Source organism: Asterias rubens, chromosome 15 (genome assembly GCF_902459465.1).
Source record: "Asterias rubens chromosome 15, eAstRub1.3, whole genome shotgun sequence".
Lineage (NCBI taxonomy): Eukaryota > Metazoa > Echinodermata > Asteroidea > Forcipulatida > Asteriidae > Asterias > Asterias rubens.
This window is the reverse complement of record NC_047076.1, coordinates 943,772-965,125: the sequence shown is the minus strand read 5'-3', so window position 1 is coordinate 965,125 and position 21,354 is coordinate 943,772. Positions and strand designations below refer to the sequence as shown.

Below are 21,354 nucleotides of genomic sequence, written 5' to 3'. Positions count from 1 at the left end.
TAAGGGTCTATTGGGGATGTTTATGGTTTATGTGTAACTGATACGGTGAGGGTTTAGTGTCGGATCTCAAGTGGGACAGATCATATCACCGAGTATCTCAAGTGAGACAGATCCTATCACCGAGTAGAACATTTCAGAAGAATTTGTTCAAGGTTTCCTTTGAATATGATGAGGAAATGTGTTGGAAAGATATCATTTTATTGTGACGGGTATTTTGAATAGACAAAGTGGACAAAAATAAAAACACGGATGGGATTGTAAGTAATAATAAGTTGTATTAAAGTGATTGCAACGTAGCCGAGGGGGAAAAAACAATAAAAGAGAAGAGGATGAACATGTCAGATGAAGTGTGAAAACGAAAACAGAAATTATTTTAGATGTCCGAGTTGGAGAATTGGATAAGTGGTTAAATCAAGAAATGTCTGTTGATAACATCGATTCACAACAAAGAAAGACCGGATGAATGTTGTTGTGGTGTTTATTAAGCAACGAACAGAGTACTGCATCAAACGGAGTTAAACAATTACGCTATTTAGGTGGAGATTTCAGTGACAACATATGATTTATTTATTTTTAAGGTGAGGGTATTTTTCTGTGGAGCGATTTGGACGAAGTTGTGGAACAATCGGGAGGGGAGTCACAATGGTGATGAGTTGAAAACAAATTTGATAAAGAGCGAGGCTGAGAATTGGAGATGTTTGAGGAGTGGTGTATAAATAAAATTTAAAGAGAATTCTAAAGACCGGGGTGCAACACGAGGAAAATTGTGTACAAAGACTGGTAAGTGCTGGAACAAAAATAGGAAAGAAAATATATAACGCCCTACAAGGATGCATTTTTGAGAATGTGTGATTTAACGTGTGAAGATGGCGGACTTTACACTGTGTGACGTCATGTGAGAATATGAATTGGTAAAGTTGGAACTTGGAAAGAGCTTGTGGCTAACTCAAACTGGAGACGTATGATGCAGGCCTGCAATTTCATCATTGAGAGAGAAAGAGAAGGCAAGGCCGTTTTTTATTTTGCAAAGGGCACTTATTGGACAATTTATGTGAATCTTTTGCAGGGGCACTTAGGCCAAGACCTTTGCAACAGATGCCATAATGTCATCCATATCATTCCGGGCATGTAGTAACAATGGTGTTTGCGAACAAGAATAAAAGTGAGGTTTAGTGTGAGTCAATGTGAGGTGAAGTTTAAGATGAAGATGCGTTCAAAATATTTAAATCATAATATAAAAACAATCGATGTATATTAATAATGTGATTTTTGTTGTGACAATGTGTTAACGTGATGGATATTTTGACTCTATTCATTGCACTTCTTCCAACTTTGTTTCCTGACTCCTGTTATGATAAAAACCAAAGACAGTGTAAAGGCACCAGACTATTTTTACTTCCACCCTCAGTTTGGTATGAAGGACAACCGAACTGGCTGCACTTCTTTAGCATCATACATTGAGATATGGTGGCCCTGAAGGGACATTGCACATCTCAAGTATCTAATTATTGTAAATGTTTGCAATGTGTGATATCTCTTCTGTTACCATAGATAAATTTTTACTCAAAAACGGAAATCAAACTCTTATTTCTTTTTGTCTCGAAGACACGTATAAACATTCTTCTAGTTTTTCCAGTTTTTCCTTATATAATAAGTTGATTTGCTTCAGAATTGTGACATTTGTATAATATGAACATAAATAAAAGAATATCAATTTATAGATCAAGCTGGCCAAGTCAACATTTGTTAATTTGTTTAATCACTCACTCACTCACTCACTCAGTCGACCCAAGTTGTCGCGTTGCCGCATGTTTGAGTCGGGTATAAGGTTTGTTTTGTCCACCCTTGCAAAAAAATGTCATCATTGCTCTATTGTACCTTTAAAGGTTGTGTATTACTCTTAAAATTAATGGCAGTAAAAACCATTTAAGAAGCCTAAAGCAGCGTTTGGTAGTATTAAAGTGTTTGATACCAATCAACCGCTCTTTAAGTATTGCTTGTTATACCACAAGTTTATGCTAAAAGTTATTTTGGTAATTACCAATTGTGTCCAGTCCCTTTAAACTTAAGACACAAATTGTCAACCACTTGAGATGATGGATAACATAGCAAGTCATCAATAAGACGTTTTAGAAGGTATTTATTTTACCCAGCAGACGAGATATCCTGACGTCTTATGACAAGGACCAATTTTGATGCCGAAATCATCCTACAATTTATCTTCCGGAAAACGATTAACAAGACACAATTTTCTGGAGGGTAATCATAGCCGAAATTGGTTTTGAGAAAGCGGGCATGTTTCCAGTTTAAATAACTAGATTTCTTGTAAATGTTTGTCCTCGATCTTTAAATAAAAAGTCGCAATTTCCCGGAGGAAATCACCGGCAAGTGGTTTGGAAAAAGCAAGCATGTTTCCAGTTTAAATAACTACTTATAAGTTGTTGTCTTCAATCTTTAATTAAAAAGTCGCAATTTTCTGGAGGAAATCTTTGCAAAGTTGTTTCGGAAAAGCAGATTTGATACAGTTTTAATAATTAGCTATCTATTATTAGCTTTTGTCGTCAATCTTTAGGGCATAAAACTATACTTCTTAGATATTTACATTTGCCCGGAAAAGCCAGACGCCTCTCTAAGCTAACAAACTTTACTAGATGTATGCACTATGTGAGACTCAACACAACAGTTGAATAAAACATTAATAGTGAAGACACGTTTTATACAACGCCATGGTGGCGTCAGTTAATGACTTTGAGAAACAAATAAATATCTAAATGAACTTAACACCGTAGTCAATGATGTGCAAACTGACGATATTACTCATTCAACTTAATGGGTAATAATATGAAAATTTAATGAAATTCTACTAACTACACAATAGGAAAGACTGTCCTTCATAATGGCATGTGTCATTGAACGGTGCATTAAACAATGGACAATTGTTGCTAGAAACAAAGAAAAAACATGAAAGACAAAAGGCTGCAGGATAATGGTTGCTTTGAGATGTTAAATTAACTGGAAGGACTAACTGACCAGGCATGAGGCTATTCATTTTTTAATATTAAACAACATAAAAATTGTAATGCGTTTGGGTTTTTCTTTTGACGTCATTATTTATTCCAGGGTGTGGCGGTTTCAGTCTTCCGCCGTGTTCAGTTTTCCGGGACTCAGTACAGCACTAACAATTGACTACTTTCGCTTACGGTGCGCAGGCGTCGCATGACGTAATGTTACCGACTTTTGTCATTCGGAAAACTGAACACGGCGGAAAGTTGAAACCGCCTGTTTGATCACTTGCCAATAAAGCCCCATGTTTGGATCCCTGTATGTTTGTAGAGTGCTTGCCAATGTTACATGAAAAGCGCCAGACTGTTAAATCTTCAAGCCATGGTTTTGCAACACGTAGTGAACAAATGGGACGACCATTGGTCCACTCTTAAACAGTCGGGGAAATATTCATTGTAAGGCCAATAAAATTATCACAGGGTCAATTTTACGGTAAGGGTCATGCAAAGGTCATACCATAGTTATGTCATGGGGCCAATGTCATGTGACAAGTCCTATATCCGGTGGAAAGGGGCTAAAATTGTCACAGGTCCAGTATCACGAGCTATTCAATTTCAATATCATGTTTTATATGAGGCCAATATTATTGTACATGAAATATTATGGTCAATGCTATTCATATAACATTTGGATGTAACATGTTCCATATCCGGGGGAAAGGAGCTAATATTCAAGGCTCGAGGTTCATAGATCCAATATTATCAGGAGCTATTAAATTTCAATATCATATTTTATTGGTCCATGGTCCATATGGCCATTATTTAGCAAATTAGCATATTATGGACCACGTGGCCAATATAATGGGACCCTGAGGTGATCTCATCATTTATTTTATTTCTATGAAGTGACAAGGAAACTGATTTGACGTGAAGCAATTAAGGCAAATTACAGAGCTACCTCCGTTCCAAGATGATGAAAATTGTGGCAATTTAAAAAATGAAGACTGTTCTATGTCATTGGTTGTTATCCTTCAGCGAATAGAGAGAGACCTTTTGCATTGTGTCGTGAGTACAAATTCCCAGCTACAAAAAGACCCAACTAACGGTTCCATTATTTCATAATCCTTTCATGGATTACAGTGGATTCCTTCAAGTCAAGTCGTCCTTCAAGATTGTCTTTTTGTATCTTTGAAGATAGAAGTTCTTATCAAATTATGGCGCCCTAAGATCGTTACCTGCCTTTCTTGCAAATGATCTAAGTGCTTTTCCATCAAGAATCTTGTCTCGTTCTGAGTGGCATTCTTATGGTTTTACTATTGTGTCTTGTGAATTTTTGCCGACGGAGAAAGAAATTAATAACAACTTATTGTACAAGGTTTTCGAAATACGAAACTCTGCCGATAGACGAATATTCGGTCAATTCATTCGTCGCCTGTGACGTCAGATTGTTTATAATGTCGATTGTCATGACAAATGTGATAAATAAAATATGTTATAATTTTTGTTGGATGGCTTGGTATAATTGAAACAAAATGTACGTAGTTTTTATCATCGTGGCCGGTAAGCACAATTTCAGCACTATTATGATTTATATGCTAGCTTTATAGAATTGAATTAAATTTTTAAATTCATTTAAAGCCAGTGGACACAATTGGTAATTGTCAAAGACTAGCCTTTACAGTTAGTGTATCTCAACATATGCATAAAATAACAAACCTGTGAAAATTTGAGCTCAATCGGTCATCGAACTTGCGAGATAATAATGAAAGAAAAAACACCCTTGTCACACGAAGTTCTGTGCGGTTGATTTCGAGACCTCAAGTTCTAAACTTGAGGTCTTTAAATCAAATTCGTGGAAAATTACTTCTTTCTCGAAAACTATGGGACTTCAGAGGGAGCTGTTTCTCACAATGTTTTATACCATCAACCTCTCCCCATTACTCGTCACCAAAAAAGGTTTTATGCTAATAATTATTTTGAGTAATTATCAATAGTGTCCACTGCCTTTAAAATAAGAAAACTATCATATCATCGTGCTTGCAGTCACAATAGTTCTAAAGGCGAAACAAAGTTAAACACACAGTAAACAAAACCATAAATATTCTATTTTATATGCAGATATTCAAGTAAAAAAAAAAAAAAAAAAAAGTAACACACCGACGTCCATCATAATTGCTGGAAAGTACCCGCAACAATATCCAACATATCTATAATTATGCAAATTAGTAAAATGTTACGCCCATTCATTAAGTAATTATCGGCCAATGGGGAACTGATAAACACCTCTTTAGTCCTGCGTCACGTTTAATCACGGCATTATTTTACTATCTCGCTCAGCGCAATAGAGAAGCATGGATAGATCTTACGTTACTACAGTCAGTTTGTAGCTTGCACACACACTAGACACACGTGCATGTTTCGTACTACAAGTAATAACGTATAAGTGCGCGCCAAACATAGCTTTCTCACCTGGGTATCGCTGGGTATCACATCACTAACTACCGTAGAATTTCAAAATTTTACCCATCACCAACTTGGACATTGACCATCTACCATGGTTGAACCGACTTCATTTCCATTTTAAAAACTGATATAGATCTAATTGCTATTGCGAGTGGAAATGGATGACAAAGTGCACCTTTAGAGCGGCAGATGTGTACGATAGATTGATAATGAGTTTGGATACTGACGAAAACCGGATCTGTGGACATTTTTGGGGGTTAAACTTTCACTTTTAGAATCAACAATTTTTTCATTTCGATTTTTGGGGTAAAAAGTCGGTTGTTCACGGTGGATTGATTTCTTCAACAGACCGTCGTGTGGACTCAAAGACATAGACATACTTCTTAGACAGTGAGAATAAAGATGCGACTGGAGCATTTGAGGAATTCATATTTTCTTCAACTGAGCTTCGTGGGGACTGATGAAAAACTTGTCATCTTAGACAGATGGTAAAAACGATCAGGCGGACTTTTTGAGGAATTCATATTTTCTTCAGCAGAGCCTTTTGAGGAATTTGTATTTTCTTCAGCAGAGCAACTTGGAACTGAAAGACCTTTCATCTTCAGATAGTAAGTAAGAACGATGAGACTAATCTTTTGAGGAATTCATATTCTTCAAGAGGGCATCGTGGGGACCGAAATACCTATCATACAAGATAGTGAAAACGACTTTGACACTGATCTTTTGAGGAATTCTTATTTTCTTCGGCACAGCATCGTACGCGTACGGACCGGAATAACTACATCATAGACAGTGAATAAGAGGCTTAGCTTTTGAGGAACTCATAGTTTCTTCAGCAGAGCATCTTTTGAACTTAGACTTGTCGTCCAAGACAGTGAGTAACGACTCAGAGACTGAGTTTTTGAGGAACTCGTATTTTCTTCAGCAGAGCATCGTATGGACTGACAGACCTTTAAGTGACCCGAGTGGTATATAAATTGAATATGGATAACTTGACCACACTGACTGTTTTAGATGAACCAACCCAGCGGCCTGATGCCATAGTGTACCCCAGCTATGCATACCGTGTAGTGTACGCCACTCTCATCTTTATGATATCCGCAATTGGTATCGTAGGTAACACCTTCGTCATCCTCGCTGTAATCGTCTACAAGAAACTCCGCACTAAAACTAATGTCTTTGTGGTCAACCTGAGCGGGGCTGACCTCTTTAACTGTTTGAATCTACCGTGGATGGGGTTCGCTATTCTTAGCGAGGATGGCTGGAAGCTACCCGAGTGGATTTGTAGTGTAGCGGCGATAGCTTTACTCGTGTCCATCGGCTCCGGTTTGTATAGTCTCGGTGGGATTGCGCTGTGCCGTTGTGCATTGGTGACAATGAACCCTACAGAATATCAGACTTTCCTGACACGAAGGAGACTAGGCTTCCTCGTGGCTATCGTATGGGCCGTACCGATTAGTCTCACTCTCCTGCCGTTGACAATCGATTTGACATTCATGGGATTCAATGATAAATATGACATGTGTATTTGGAGTACTTCGCATTGGTTCTCAATGACTTTTAATGTCATTGTGTCGATCTGTTGCTTTCCGTTGCCGCTGTCCGTCATCGTGGTATCGTACGCCAAGATATGGCGTCATGTTCGCCAGCACGCTCGCCGTATGGCCCGGGTGTCGGCACCAACTGTGTCGAGAATCGTAGAAGGGAATGGAGCGCGTAAAACCGCCGTCAATCGACGTCAAATGGCCGTCACCATCAACATGCTCATCGTTATCTGTATCTTCTTGTTCTGCATCACACCGTACAGTATGTTGACGGTCTTACCCGGTGGTGAGGCGATTGTGCCGGCGTTTGGTGTGGTCCTTCTCAGCAACAGCTGTATTAACCCACTCATTTACGGCATACGGCATCCGGACTTTAAGCTGGCGTTCAAGAAAATTCTGAGATGTAAAACTCAAGAATTGGGTTCTGAGCGGAGTAGAGGACGTTAACTTAGAATCTTTGGTCAAAGCGAACAATCCTCTATCCTTAATCCTTCGAGCATCCTCCCGAAGACGAGCAGAGTGCTGTCCGAAACGTCGAGACCAAAACCGGCTCTTCTCGGAGCACTCCTCCCAAAAGAGACTATTACACATGGTTGTTCCCGCAAATTTACCATTTCAAGCTGCTTCTTACTTTCAATACAAAGCTTCAAACACCACTTAAACCCCAAGTCGATAATACCGGTAAAAAGTATTGACATTTTTTAAACCGGGGTGAAAGAAACACATAGGAAAATTTTAACAAGTGTTTCGGAGCTTCAAACTGTTTGCAATGTGGTATCATCAATTACATTTTTTTCGTAATGTTCAAGTTGCCACTGACCTGTGCCAAATTTCAAAGGGCTAGCTGCAAAGTAGCTAAGCGCTTATGTCTACCCTAATGATTACCAGTCGCAATACCGAGTCACGTGTACAAATTATGACTTGTTTCCTGCTTCATTTTGCTTTTAGCAGAAAAATGTAAAGCATTTTTTCCTTAAAAGCACGAAGCAGTTTTCTTAAGCAGCTCTATGATGATGGGCCCAAGCCTCTTTCTATACTTGTGCAGTGGCTGTCGTATAATATATAAATAACAAGACATCCATTTTCGATAGGTTAAATCGTTTTATATTCCAAATGCATAATAATAGAGCACAGCTGGATCACTTGCGATGATTTCAATCCACCTTGACTCCTTGCCTTGATTGAAAATGTCTAAATGGAGATCATTATTGAGTTATCCTAATGACCCACAATTTGCTGTTATATTCAGTATACCGGGAACTAATTCTGCTTCTAGCTACCTCGTATCGATGTGTTCATGGGGCAATCATACAACAATTACAGGCTTGAATTTACATGGGAGGACACGGGGGCATCTATTGCCCGGGGCTCAATTTCATAGAGCTGCTTAAGCACAACAACTAGCTAAGCGCAACAAAATTATTCTTACCAGAATAAGGTTACCAGCCAAACTACCAATGCACATGTACAGTGTGTGGCTGGTATCCTGCTCATGTTTGCTTAGCAGATTTGTTTTCAGAAATATTTTCTGATTGAGCAGCTCTTTGAAATTAGGCCGTTTGCCATTATAGACTTTTCGGTTTTCCCAGTGCCCTTTGCAAAATGATGTTGACCCTGGCCTTTAAGATGAAATTCCAGACCCCGAGTTGTCGACACATTCTCAATACTCTAATTGAATCAATAATAAGGTACAGTGTTAGCCAAACTGCTGATAATGGTAATATCTGGTAATAGATATAATAATGTATACAAATGGTTGTAGTTATAACTTCTGCTAAGTGTACTTTACATCTTTAAAAACAAAGTACAGCATTGGCAATGTCAGCAAAACTGCTGCTTAATGATATTATACTAAATAATTTTGAACCAATGCAAGGTGAAGCAATGGTTGTATTGATACTACTTCTGCTAATAATGTACATGATATCTTTGAATCAAGATAAGGTACAGTATTTGTAGTGTCAGCAAAACTGCTGCTAAATGATATATTTAGTATCTGTGAATCAATGTAAGTTTTATTAGTGGCTATATTGATACAACTTCTGCTATTAATTATTTATTTGAATCAATAAAAGGTACAGTACTTGTGTTTTCAGCAAACTGCTGTTAATGATACTTAATATCTTTAAATCAATATAAAGGTACATCATGGTTGTATTTATACAAACTTTGCTATTGCACACATAAATCAACTTTGGTAAACCATTGGTAGTATTGATACAACTTATGCTAACAATGTACAGAATATCTTTGAATCAAGACAACAAACAGCATTTGTAGTGTCAAGAAAACTGCTGCAAAATTATTATATATTTGAACCAATATAAGTTATATCAGTGGTTATATCGATGGTTTGGTACATATTATGCTTACATCTATATCTTTGAATTAATATTATTATTATTATTATTATTATTATTATTATGGTTTATTATTAAAAAAAACAAAAAAACAATCGTACGCCGTTGGCTGAAATAACTTTGTTTTACACAAGGTATAGTTCGGGGTGTCAGCAAACTGCTACTATTGGTTAAATAGACGAGGTGACCTAAAGTATATTAACATAACTCATTTGCCTTGAGGCAATGTACACTATACTGCAGTAGTGGATAAATTATTCCAACAAACTGTCTTTGTTGATTTTCGCATCACAATTCCAGCCACAAACAGTGAACAGAGACCGGGGTTGTTTCTACACTAATAAGTGGGTCATTTTGTGTGCTGGGGTTTATTGCATCAAACCAAAACATTGTCACTACTAATTAGATTGTCTTCTGCTACGACACAAAGGAATAAACAACTGGGGCCAGCTATTGCATTTTCTTTGACCAGGCGCTGGTTTATGTAGTTCTGTGGCGATATGTGTCATAAAACATACTGAAAAGATTCAAGGTTGGGGCCTACAGCTTTAATTTTAAAATATAAAATTTTAAATATGGACCAAAACATTAAAGTGTAAGCCAGAGGGGTATGTGGGTGTCTTTTTGGACACCCTGCTTTGAAATTGGAGACCCGGCCTATTTTATCTGTCATGTGCATGTAAATATATTTTAAGTGAACAATTTGGACACATCGTTTTTAAATTTCAAGCAAATTTTGACACCCTTTTACAAAATGCTGGGTAACCAACAGAAAAATATATTATTACAATTTCGTAAAATAAAATAAATAATGTATTAGTACTTTTTTGTTCTTTTGAAGGCAATAAGTTTACATGTTTTAATGTGGACCATTCATTCATAATGTCTTTTAAGCGTCAATTTGAGTGTTACACCGTTTTTTAGCTATCATAGATTTGTGCGATCTTTGTTAATTATTGACAAACATTGCGAATTAAATCATTGAGGTATAAACAGGTTCTTGACCTAATTTCATGAATCTGTTTCAAGAAACTACTGCTCAACAAATTTATTTGTTGCTTAGCAAAAATTAGGTGGAGCACCTCCTACAACATTCTAAACTTTATGTCATTTTGGCTGGTAACCTGTTTCTGTTAAGCAATTCATTTCTGTGCTTAGCAAATTATTGTGTTTACAGGTTTGATGAAATTGGGCACTGGTTTGTTATGAACCTGCGTCTCAGTTGAAATTTATAATGTTTAATTTAAGCAAATCATCTTTATTAAAAGTGCCTTTTTGTAAAACAAGTAATTTTGGGGAACATTATTTTTTTACACAATTGATTTTGGGGACACTCAGTTTGGAAGATTATTTACCGCAAAGTGACTTGAGTTTGTTTCATATGAAGGGATTGGCTAACAGTAATTTATAGTTTAAATAATGGTGAGTGAATATTGTTTTGTTTTATTTTCCAGTTCTCATACGCAAAGCACAAACAATTTTGATTTCTTAGCACTCGTTAAAATAAGTGCTGAGAAAAGAAAAGAGTTAATTTGTTTTAGGTAGCAATGTAACAATTGCTTTGTGAGGTTAAAGACACTGGACACTATTGGTAATTGTCAAAGACCAGTCTTCTCACTTGGTGTATCTCAACATATGCATAAAAATAACAAACCTATGAAAAATTTAACTCAATTGGTCGTCGAATCTGCGAGATAATAATGGAAGAAAAAAACCTTTGTCAGTTGAAGTTGTGTGCTTTCAGATACTTGATTTCGGGACCTCAAAATATAATTCTGAGGTCTCGAAATCAAACTCGTGGAAATTTACTTCTTTCTCGACTACGTTAGTTCAAAGGGAGCTGTTTCTCACAATGTTTTATACTTCCAACAGCTATCCATTGCTAGTTACCAAGTTATTTTTTATGCCAACAATTATTTTGAGTAATTACCAATAGTGCCCAGTGCCTTTAAACTCTCACTTTCTCGGTTGTGGGTTTTTGTAATTAATTTTAAAAAATGTCATGGTTCACGATAAATGCCTTAAGTTAGTCAAATACTATGAAGCCATTTGGCAAATTGGTCAACTAGTTTTTAAATTTTCATTTAACCCTTTTGTCCCTGCACCGCCCGAGTTTGCTTAAATCCAATTTCTCAAGATTCTTGCAGTAAATTACTGGAATCGTAGTTCAAATTTTAAAAGATAGCCATGGCTTAATGTGTATGCACAATTTTTTACCCTTTCGGTAATATTTGTATAAAATTACAAGTTCTCATGGGAACAATAAATGCCTCTCGTTAAACGGCTGCGGTAATTGTTATGGCGAATATTTGTGTGCACGGATAAAATGAACACAATAGCTTTTCAAGGCTTTTGTCTGGCTCAATGCTCATACTGATTAAAGGCATTAATTTTCGACAATATCGTGATGAACAGTTTCCTGTTTACTAATGAGCGTTTTATTTTTCGTAAGAGCTAATATTTCATCAGAATTAGCTTCGACAAGTCAACTGTGAAGGGAGAATTAATAACGATCTATAACAACTAAGATATATTAACAAATGCGTAGACCTACTAATGACTATCGAGTTTTCTTTTGACAAGTCAACTGTGAAGGGAGAATTAATAACGATCTATAACAACTAAGATATATTAACAAATGCGTAGACCTACTAATGACTATCGAGTTTTCTTTTGATGTTCCTTTTTTTCTACAAACACAAGCTAGCGAGGTTTCCTCGTACCGCATACAGTGTATCGCTATATGCGGCTGGGCGGTACAGTGGCTAAATGGTTAACAATTATTTTTAAAATAATATAAATATGCTATTATTATTGTGTGTTCCTTTAGTCATAAACGTATGCTCGTTTCGAGAACAATATTATAATGCCAATCAAATGAAATGACAGGTAAATGTAATATATAAAAAAACGTCCCTTGCTTAATACAAAGAGGTTTGCTCTTAATAAAAACAACAATTATTGTTCCTCCAAGGTTGGAATTCCCGTCTAGTGCGATTCAAATCCAGATATCCACCTACTTAAATTGGAGCGTGCATTCCGCCTCATTTAATAGCTTGCATTCCTTTCTAAGAACTGACCTCTATTATTATTACCGGTCTTGAAAACTACATAATAGAGTTCTTACAGCAATGAGAAACTGACAATTGAAACGACATAATAGTAAGCGCAATGACGCACATTATTATACTGTTATAAGTATATAGAATTATTATTTTCTAATTAAGGTAGCGAATCCCGCTCACTACATGCGGTCATGCATTTCATTGTTCGAAATGTTTATTAATACAAAGTTACAAAACTTTATTGGAAGTAGATCATTATTGTTTTCATAAGCTATTCGTGATAATAATTAGTTCAATTTTGGCCGCGTTTGTGGGATAGATAAAGACACTTTTAAAGTAATTTGGGCACTATTGTGCAACCCACAGATATACCTCCCAGGCCTGTCTTTTATCAAAGTAAACAGATGCAAATACCTTCTGGTCATTGCCGTGGTGCCCCTTGAAAATTCCAATAGAAATTCACAATTTCCTCATAGGGTGCACCCTTCAAGGAGGAATGCCTTGGTGCCAAGTTGCCCTTTCAAAACACAGCATCAGGCTTGCCCTCCTGGGCAAGAGGAGGGCGTCTACAACCGTATGTCCCACCGCGTTCCCTACGCTCTTCCTCAGAGAACCTCTTGGCTGTACATCGCACCGTCTCCAGAGCTGGTTCGCGTGCTTTTTCTGCTAGTGCTCCAAACCTGTGGAACTCATTACCATCACATCTTCGCCATGCAACTTCACATAAACAATTCAAAAAACTACTTAAGACTCACTTGTACAGAAATACTTGACTCGTTTACTTCACTTTACATTGGAACATCTTGGGTTGGATTTCTTTCTTTGTTGCATCTTCTGTAGGCGCTTTGTAACCTTGGGAAAAAGGCGCCTCATATAAATGCTGATATGTATGTATGTATGTTTGACGTCCTAAAAAGAGGAGACTTATGAGCCCCAAGACAGCGACTGAAAGGACCGAGCCCCCCCCCCCCCCTACACCCACCCTCATCAGCCATGTCCCATGGTAGTATTAAAGGCATTGGACGTCTTTAGTACTATTGTCAAAGACCTATATTCTCACTCGATGTATTCGAACATAGTGCATAAAATAACAAACCTATGACAATTGGTCATCGAAGTTGCAAGAGAATTTAATGAAAGAAAAAACACCCATGTTGCATACATTTTGCGTGCTTTCAGATGCATATTAAAAAACTTCAGCTCAAGTCTTTTATTATTTGAGTGAGAAATTAACCCCATCTCACAAACTGCATTATTTTAAAGAGGGAGCCGTTTCTCACAACAGCTCTCCATCGCTGGTTACCAAGTAGGTATGCTAACAATTACTTTGAGTAATTACCAAAAGTGTTCAGTGCTGTTACCAATATTAATCACACACACTGGTGTTTGATTTCATTGCTACAATAAATCGTCTCGAGAGTCCCTCCTCTCTAGTGCATAAAACCATATGCTCGGCAACATGCCATTACTTGGCATGCCTGAAATCCGATTAGTTAGGACATAAACACCACTCTTCCAAAGAGAATAAAGGGCAAGTTCTAGAAACTGCATTCATATAAAGTCAACAATGTAAATGCCTAAAATTCCACTAGTATATACGCGCTCCATAGTGGAGTAAGCCCTATCATAATGTTTTAGCTACACTAAAATGTGGCTCTGCACGGGTGCGGCAGGTAGGGAAATCCGTCAACCGACCGGAGATTATGATTAGGCCTATCAAAGCTGGACACCTTTCTAATTGTCTAAGACCAGTGTTCTCACACAGGCCCTATCCCAACGTCATGCATACAAAACAAATCTGTGAACCTTTGCACAAGTGTGCTTTTAGATGCCTAATAACAGGCTTCAGAAGTTCACCTCTTTCTCACAAACTAAGTTCCCGGTGAGCTGTTTCTCACAATGAGTTATATTATCGACAGCTCTCCTTTATTTTAAATTTTATTTATTTTAAATCTTCGGACATAATTCTTTGTTGGCAGGGGCCGTCCAGGGTAATGCAAAAGTTTTAAAAACTGTCATCAAAGCGATGTGCCCTCCCAGATCCCTCCAACAAAAAACATACATGTTTATAAAAATACAGAAATAAAAGCATGAATTTTACCCCTTTACCAAGTTTTATGATGATAACGAAACGGATTCAAATGAGGGCGCTACAGAAGAATTTTGTACCGGCAGTTTGCCAATGATGTGGGACGGTCTCCGAGGCCGGGGATAAATCAAGCTCCTGCAATCATCACACACCGGCCCGATGTCAGTTCAAAGGAACGAAATTTTGTTAGTGTTTTTTACTGGCTTTGCAATAAAAAGGGCCCCATGCTAAACAATGGCTTACCTTAGCTTGCTTGACTGGCTTCCTCATTTTGGGCTTTTCATTTTAACATTATCTTATCCAGTCGGAAATTTCCAGTGGATTGCTGCATGATGCTGTGTATGTAGGCCTCATGTTCCAAATCCATTTTGACTATTCGAACAATGATCTTGTGAAGTCCCACAGCTCACAAGATGGTATATGTTTACAGATGTCTGCAAAAATATTTGAACATCAGCAAAGGTCATTCATGGTGAGCCCATCAAGCGTGTCCGCAGAGAGTAGACCCAGTGACTGGGGCACTAGATTCCTTTTGACATTATCGGTCGGGAACAACAGGAAAAGTTTAAAGCAAACACGTGTTTTGAATCCGCGCGGGACAATAACACCTACTTTTCTGCAAGAAGTCGCCCGAACACCGACTCGACCGTAAAATGACCCGACCATAACCTGACTCGACTGAATACAAAACCTTAGGGCCTACTGTAAGTGAATGGTCGAGTTGACTCGGACAAGCATCGTCGTTTGGCGAGTTGGCCATCTCTCTCCAGAGAGAAGTTGAACAGCGCCCTCTATTGGTCAGATTTCCTTATTATTAGCTGGCGTTTGAGCAGACGACAAAACACACGGTAAGTTCCGGGGTTTTTACTCTGTTTTAAAATACAAGGTTACTTGATTGCCTAATTTTAAGGGCTATTTTCTTCCTTAAAAGAGGGGTCACACTTTCTAGATGGAGAGTATGCCTTTGTTTCTACATGTTATGCCCTAAGCGAATACGTTATTTTGCTGAAAAGAACATGTCCATATTTAGCAATCCCTCGCTAATTTTACTATAACTTTTTTTCTGTCTTTTTCTGTTAAAGAAACCTTTCTATCTAGTGCCCATAATGGAAAGAGTAACATTGGGAGACAGCGACTTAGCAGTATCACCAATCTGTGTAGGAACCTGGCAGTTTAATGGTGGAGTAGCAGATGAAACGTGGCCAGCACAGGACGAAAATGTAAAACTTTAAATTATTTTGCCAATTTTTTCTGTGAAACATTCATTGACTAGTCTCGTTGCGATGATCGGGATGATCAATGATTACAATCGCAACTACGACTACTCATGTCATTGAGCCAAACAATAAACTGTTGTAGTTTTTAGTCTTTATCTTCATTATTTGGTTTTAATTTTTTTTATTTTTTTCTGTTTTTATTCTACCAATCAGGTTTCTCGGGCAATTGTTGACAAGGCGATCGAGCTAGGTGTTAACTTCTTTGACACGGCAGAGGTGAGAAATTACATCTAATTAAATTACTTTTACATTCATTATATATTTTTTTTTATTGAGTAGATAATTTTACCACTTAGGAAACTCTGCAAACTTCCACAAGGGGATATTAGTGCCAAGCTGGCAGGACCAATCTCTGTAATACAAACATTAGTTTAATGTCATTGCACCAATCAACGACCTGTCATTCAGCAACATTGTGAGATCAGCGGTTAGCTTGGTAGGATTCGAACTCACAACCTTGTGATTGCAAGTCTGAAGGTGACCCCCACCACGATAGAGCAAAGAAAACATAATCTCTGTATTAAAATTTGTTTTCTTTCTCGCTCTCAATGCCAATGCATTTGAAATTTGAAAGAGCAAATAAAAAATTTCTTCAGTATTTCAGTTTCTGATTTTCTCTTTTCTTATTCTCCAAAGGCCTACGGGAATCACAACTCAGAGAAAGTTCTTGCCAGATGTCTTGCTGGACGTAGGAGAGACGTCATCATTGCATCCAAGTTTGGACGTCATGTCGGAGGATCGGTTAAAGAATACACTGCCACTGACATTGATCAAGTATGGCTGATCTTAAAGCTTTTCTGATGTGTTTTGTATTACTCATTCACTCACTCTGTCGACCCAAGTGGCTACTTGAGAAAAGCGCGATAATACATTTTCCACACATCACATTCCCTCATGCAGCCGGCTAGTTCAATCGTAGTCTTCAACCCTGTATCTTCATTCATCATCTTCGTCATGTTCTTGATTGGCCTCCCTCTGCTTGGTTATCCATGTTTTGGCTCCCATAGGATCACCCTACATGACACAGTGCCCAGCAAGGCTTAGACGTCTTGACTTTATCTTCTCCAAGATGACTATACAGAATGACTAAGACAACCAGTTCTTATTTTTATTTTGCCTTTTTTGTTTCAGGCCATTACAGACAGTCTTCAAGCTCTGCAAACAGACTACATTGACTTGTACCAGGTAAATTTTTCAGTTTTCAGTTTTCAGTCTTGTAACATCCTATTTGTATTTGTATATTGTGTTTGTATGGAAAAATCTAAAGTTGATTGTAATTTTTAGATGTTCAAATTGTCCTCCATAGGTCAGACCTTGAGTGTCATTTCTCCCATGATGTAAGACCCAAGTCTTACAAGACAGTCCCCATACCCATGTGAGAGAGTCAATATCTTCCATGAAGATCAAAACCAAATGTTGTTTATTTGGGTGGTGTCTGCAAAGAGTGATGGCTCTCCATAGGGTTTTATCCTGAATTCCTGTCAATAGCTCTGCTGTCTCCAGTCCGGTGTCTTTCTTCAAAACATCTAAGGAGGTCAAGTTTGGTCTGCCGTGTTTCCTACGTCCATATTTTGGTTCCCAGTGATTGACTTTTGATGCAGACTCCTCGGTCCTGCTAGAGTGCCCAGCAGATCTCATTCCTCGTTCCCTGATCTTATCACTCAAACTTTGCAAGTCTCCATACAGCTCTGTGCTTGTCATTCGCTGTTCCAAGTTTACATTAAGCCCTGAATTACATCATCCTGTGTAATCATCTTCCTTTTGAATCAATTCTTTACTCAGGTCCATTGGTCAGTGAATATGAAAGACGTGAATGAAACGGTAGTAGAGTTGAAACGGCAGCAGGCTTTGGGTCGCATCAAACATTACGGAATCTGTAACTTTGGATCGTCCAGCATCAAGGACATGTTCACAGCTGGTGGAAAACCCTGCTCATTACAGGTGACTGGAATCAGTTGAGGTTATATTTTTACTCACTAAAGCTCGCTGCATATTTTGTTTCCCTTGTACTTTCAAAACGAAGCATTAGGACTGGCTTCCAGAGGCAAGAGGAGGACAAATTAAAACAACGTCCTATAAGAAGAGACACACGAGTCACCAAAACAGAAAACGATAACATATGCTCCAGTAAAGGAACAATTCGATTGCAGGGGACAGGTTTGTTTACTTACTAAAGCTCACTTCAGATTTTGGTCATGCCATTGGTAGACAATTAACTACAAACCATAGAGTCGTCTTTGTACAAAACCTCCTTTGTGAAAGAGCCGGATCGCTTTACAGTGTACAGTACTAACCAGGGATGAGACATTTCAGTCTTTTATCTGACTTTTGAAGTCAGCCTAGTCAAGAAAATCAGCCATAATTGTCGCCACATGTAAACAAAACCTGCTCGTTGTTCTACCTCTCTTGTGCTGAGGGTACTGCTTCTAAAAAGTCTGTAAAATCTATAAATATCGAGGTTACCAAAAGGTTGAAATGACATCATTTCAAAAGAGGCCTACATCCTAAAAGTTGCATCCTTGTTTCAGATTTGTTTGTCAGCAATGACTCTTACTCCTGAGGACGTCTTGAACCAAGACTAACCGAGGAGGAGAAAAAGCAGAAAGTAACTTTCTTCTTTGATTGTATACTTCAGGTCCCATACAACCTCCTCTGGCGAGCCATTGAGTTTGACGTCCTTCAAACCAGTAAAATGCTCGGCCCATCAGTTCTTGCTTACTCTCCACTCCAGCAAGGTTTACTGACAGGACGATTCCACCAAGTATCTGATGTACCTGAGGGACGGCGTAGGACTCGTCATTTCTGTTCAGAGAGTACCTCACTCTCACGCCATGGTCAGATTGGGGCAGAGACTGAAACTTTTAAGGTCTGTTCATTTTGTAAAAATAGTATCAATAAATTTTCAGAATTATTTAACTTAAAGTTATAAAGACATTATATACTCAGGCCTTGAAAAACTGGCTCGCACAGCAAGTGCCGTGATGCCCTGTGCTTTTGCTGTGGTGCCCTCTTCATGCGCTTTTCCCCATAGAAGTACCCCTATCAGAGGAAAACTGCTTTGCCCCTTTAAGAGTGAAGTTCAAGACCTGATCTCTTCTCAGGTCTGGGTTGTGACTGGTCAAGATAAGATTTGAATTGTCGCAAACTTTCACTCTAGTACTTTACCAAAATCATTAAGTGGTACCCGAGAAGAAACAAGAAGAAGTTTTAGACGTGGGAGGAAATCCTCAAAAGGTGAAAACCTACGCAATCTGGCAGGAAAACCCAATCCACCTGCAAGGTTTCGGTCTAAGGTTGGATTCAAACTGGGGTCCACAGAAGTGAAAGGCAGGAGAAGAAACCACTTAACCAACCTGATCCGCCCAATTGTCATCTTTTAATTGTCAACTTTTACTTGCAGGCAATAAGTGCTATCAGAGAGCTGTGTAACAAGGAGGATATCCCAATGTCATCTGCCGCCCTCGCTTGGATTCTGGCTCAGGAGGGTGTTGCATCTGTCGTTGTAGGATGTAGAACACCTCAACAGCTTGAAGATAACTGCAAACTTATCAAATTATCACAGGTATATAAAAGCTTTTATAGGGGTGTACTCTCTGTTCAGCAGAGTCTGGGTTCGAACCCGGGCATGACGCTATGTGTCCTCAGGCTGGGACTTAAGGCCGTTGGCCCCATGTGTTGTGTTATGCACGCAAAAGAACCCAGTGCACTTATCAAAAAGAGAAGGGTCTCGCCCCGGTGTTTTTTATTTGATTGGCAGCATATTACGCCACAGCACCTTGTAAACCATTACATGATGCTATGTAAAAGGAGTATAGTTTGCACCGGTGTTCCTGGTTTGATGGGTTGCATATTACGCCACAGCACCTTGTAAACCATTACATGATGCAATTTAAAGGAATAGGTCTCACACTTCCAAAACGTAGCTCCAGGAAAATACTGAATGTTGGAGCACCTTGAGCCTCACGGAGTGACGGATATAAGCGCTATATAAGAGGCCACTATTATTTTTGTTATCAATTCATGGTTGGAACTTTTCTTTTCTAACAAGGAACTTTTGTCTCATTTATTTTTCAGACCATTCTTAAGAAACTTTCTGATTGTACAGCTGCATTGAAAGAGACACTTGGTAGCAACCCAGACATGTGGGCCAAGAACTCCAGATATAAGTAATTTAACATCTTAACCATCAGATCAGTGACGTTTAAAGTAAACTAGTGGTACCTTAATGAAGAATGTCATCTCATATACTGGTTTATTCTGCCATGAGTTGATTTTTTAAAACATGGGGTTTATTTCTAAAACATGGGGTTCTTCCACCCATTTTTATGATTACTATTCAGGATTTATTTTTCAGGATAAAAGTTTAATCTTGTTAGTTAATGCTCATGAGTCTGTTTCTTTATATGTTAAAGCAATTTAAAAGAGAAATATTTTTAGCCAGCCAAATGGATCATTATATTGTAAATTATGTGTCAAGAAATATTAATCTCCTAGATGGAGGGAAACAATTATGGTTAATGCGCTAAATGAGACAAGCCAAATAATAAATGATTTTAGTTGGCACGTTACACCTGATGTAATCAAAAACTTGTTTTAGAACAGTAGACTATTAATTTTGTGGGAAATCAAATGTGATTTTCCTTTTGAGGAACCATTGACGCTTTTTTATTAAACAGCAATTATCCCTGGGTGCCTTCTGGCTGTGGGGGTATGGCCCCTTTTTTTCTACCCAAATTTGTGGGCCTGTCAATTATAGTATTTAATGATGGTTTCATTGAAGTACCCAAAATACTTGACAATAATATATTCTTTCAGTAGCCTGATCGTTAAATTAATGAAGCTTTGTATGTAAAAAAATATATATATTATATATTTTCCACAATCTATTGAAAATTTTACTGTGATGGTGGACAAATAAACAACTTGATTTTAATTATAGGATTAATGGGCTTTACCTTTGAGTAATTTGATATTTTCAAAAAGCAAATAGAAACACTGTTTTTGTTAGTAAATGTGTCAGTTTTGTAGAAGTTTCGATTTACTACTGTTTGTATAAGTGAAACAATGAGGTGAAAACTATTAAATAATGTGTCAAAAGTACATTTTGTTATTTGGGTAGTTCTTTGTTTGTGGTAAAATCATGATTTTTTCTGAAAGGGTTATTTAAAGTGATCAGGCTTTGAATAAAATTCCACAAAAATATAAAAAGACATTTAGGTCCTTTATCAATGATCATAAAGCAAGGACCCCCCCCCCCCCCCCCCCCGTTCTGGGCAGGGTCCCCCTTGCCCCACCCACCCCTCTCATATACACAAAAGGGAAATGTAAAACACCCAATTAGTAACTAAGTAGTAGATAGAAGTATGGTATTTATGTATTTTTGTGTTTTGTTTTTAAATTACACTTCCCCCCCTCCAACATTATAAATCCGCCCCTGAAGGGTGATCCCTTAAACTATTGGGCAAACATCTGAAGCTGGGACATCACACGTTTCACTTACTCGACCTCAAAGAACCATCTCGACCGGAGACGAGACTTGTTGGTCGAGTACGCC

At 38.0% G+C, this 21,354-nt stretch overlaps 2 protein-coding genes across 3 annotated transcripts; both read left to right on the top strand.

The window, feature by feature from the left end:
- The first annotated feature begins 6,448 nt into the window (after positions 1 to 6,448).
- LOC117300198 (histamine H2 receptor-like) lies at positions 6,449 to 8,382 on the top strand. Its single transcript, XM_033783923.1, has one exon. The coding sequence runs from the start codon at positions 6,449 to 6,451 to the stop codon at positions 7,454 to 7,456; it is 1,008 nt and encodes a 335-aa protein (XP_033639814.1). The 3' UTR covers positions 7,457 to 8,382.
- Positions 8,383 to 15,312: 6,930 nt separating this feature from the next.
- On the top strand, positions 15,313 to 20,888 carry LOC117299794 (aldo-keto reductase IolS-like). Of its 2 annotated transcripts, none has more exons than XM_033783315.1 (9): positions 15,313 to 15,371; positions 15,606 to 15,743; positions 15,954 to 16,016; positions 16,437 to 16,574; positions 16,932 to 16,985; positions 17,583 to 17,741; positions 18,436 to 18,666; positions 19,201 to 19,362; positions 19,875 to 20,888. In XM_033783315.1, the coding sequence occupies exons 2-9, from the start codon at positions 15,630 to 15,632 to the stop codon at positions 19,968 to 19,970; spliced, it is 1,017 nt and encodes a 338-aa protein (XP_033639206.1). In that variant the 5' UTR covers positions 15,313 to 15,371; positions 15,606 to 15,629; the 3' UTR covers positions 19,971 to 20,888. The 2 variants fall into 2 exon arrangements, with proteins under 2 accessions (XP_033639206.1, XP_033639207.1); XM_033783316.1 differs by lacking the exon at positions 15,313 to 15,371 and adding an exon at positions 15,386 to 15,409.
- The last annotated feature ends 466 nt before the right edge of the window (positions 20,889 to 21,354 follow it).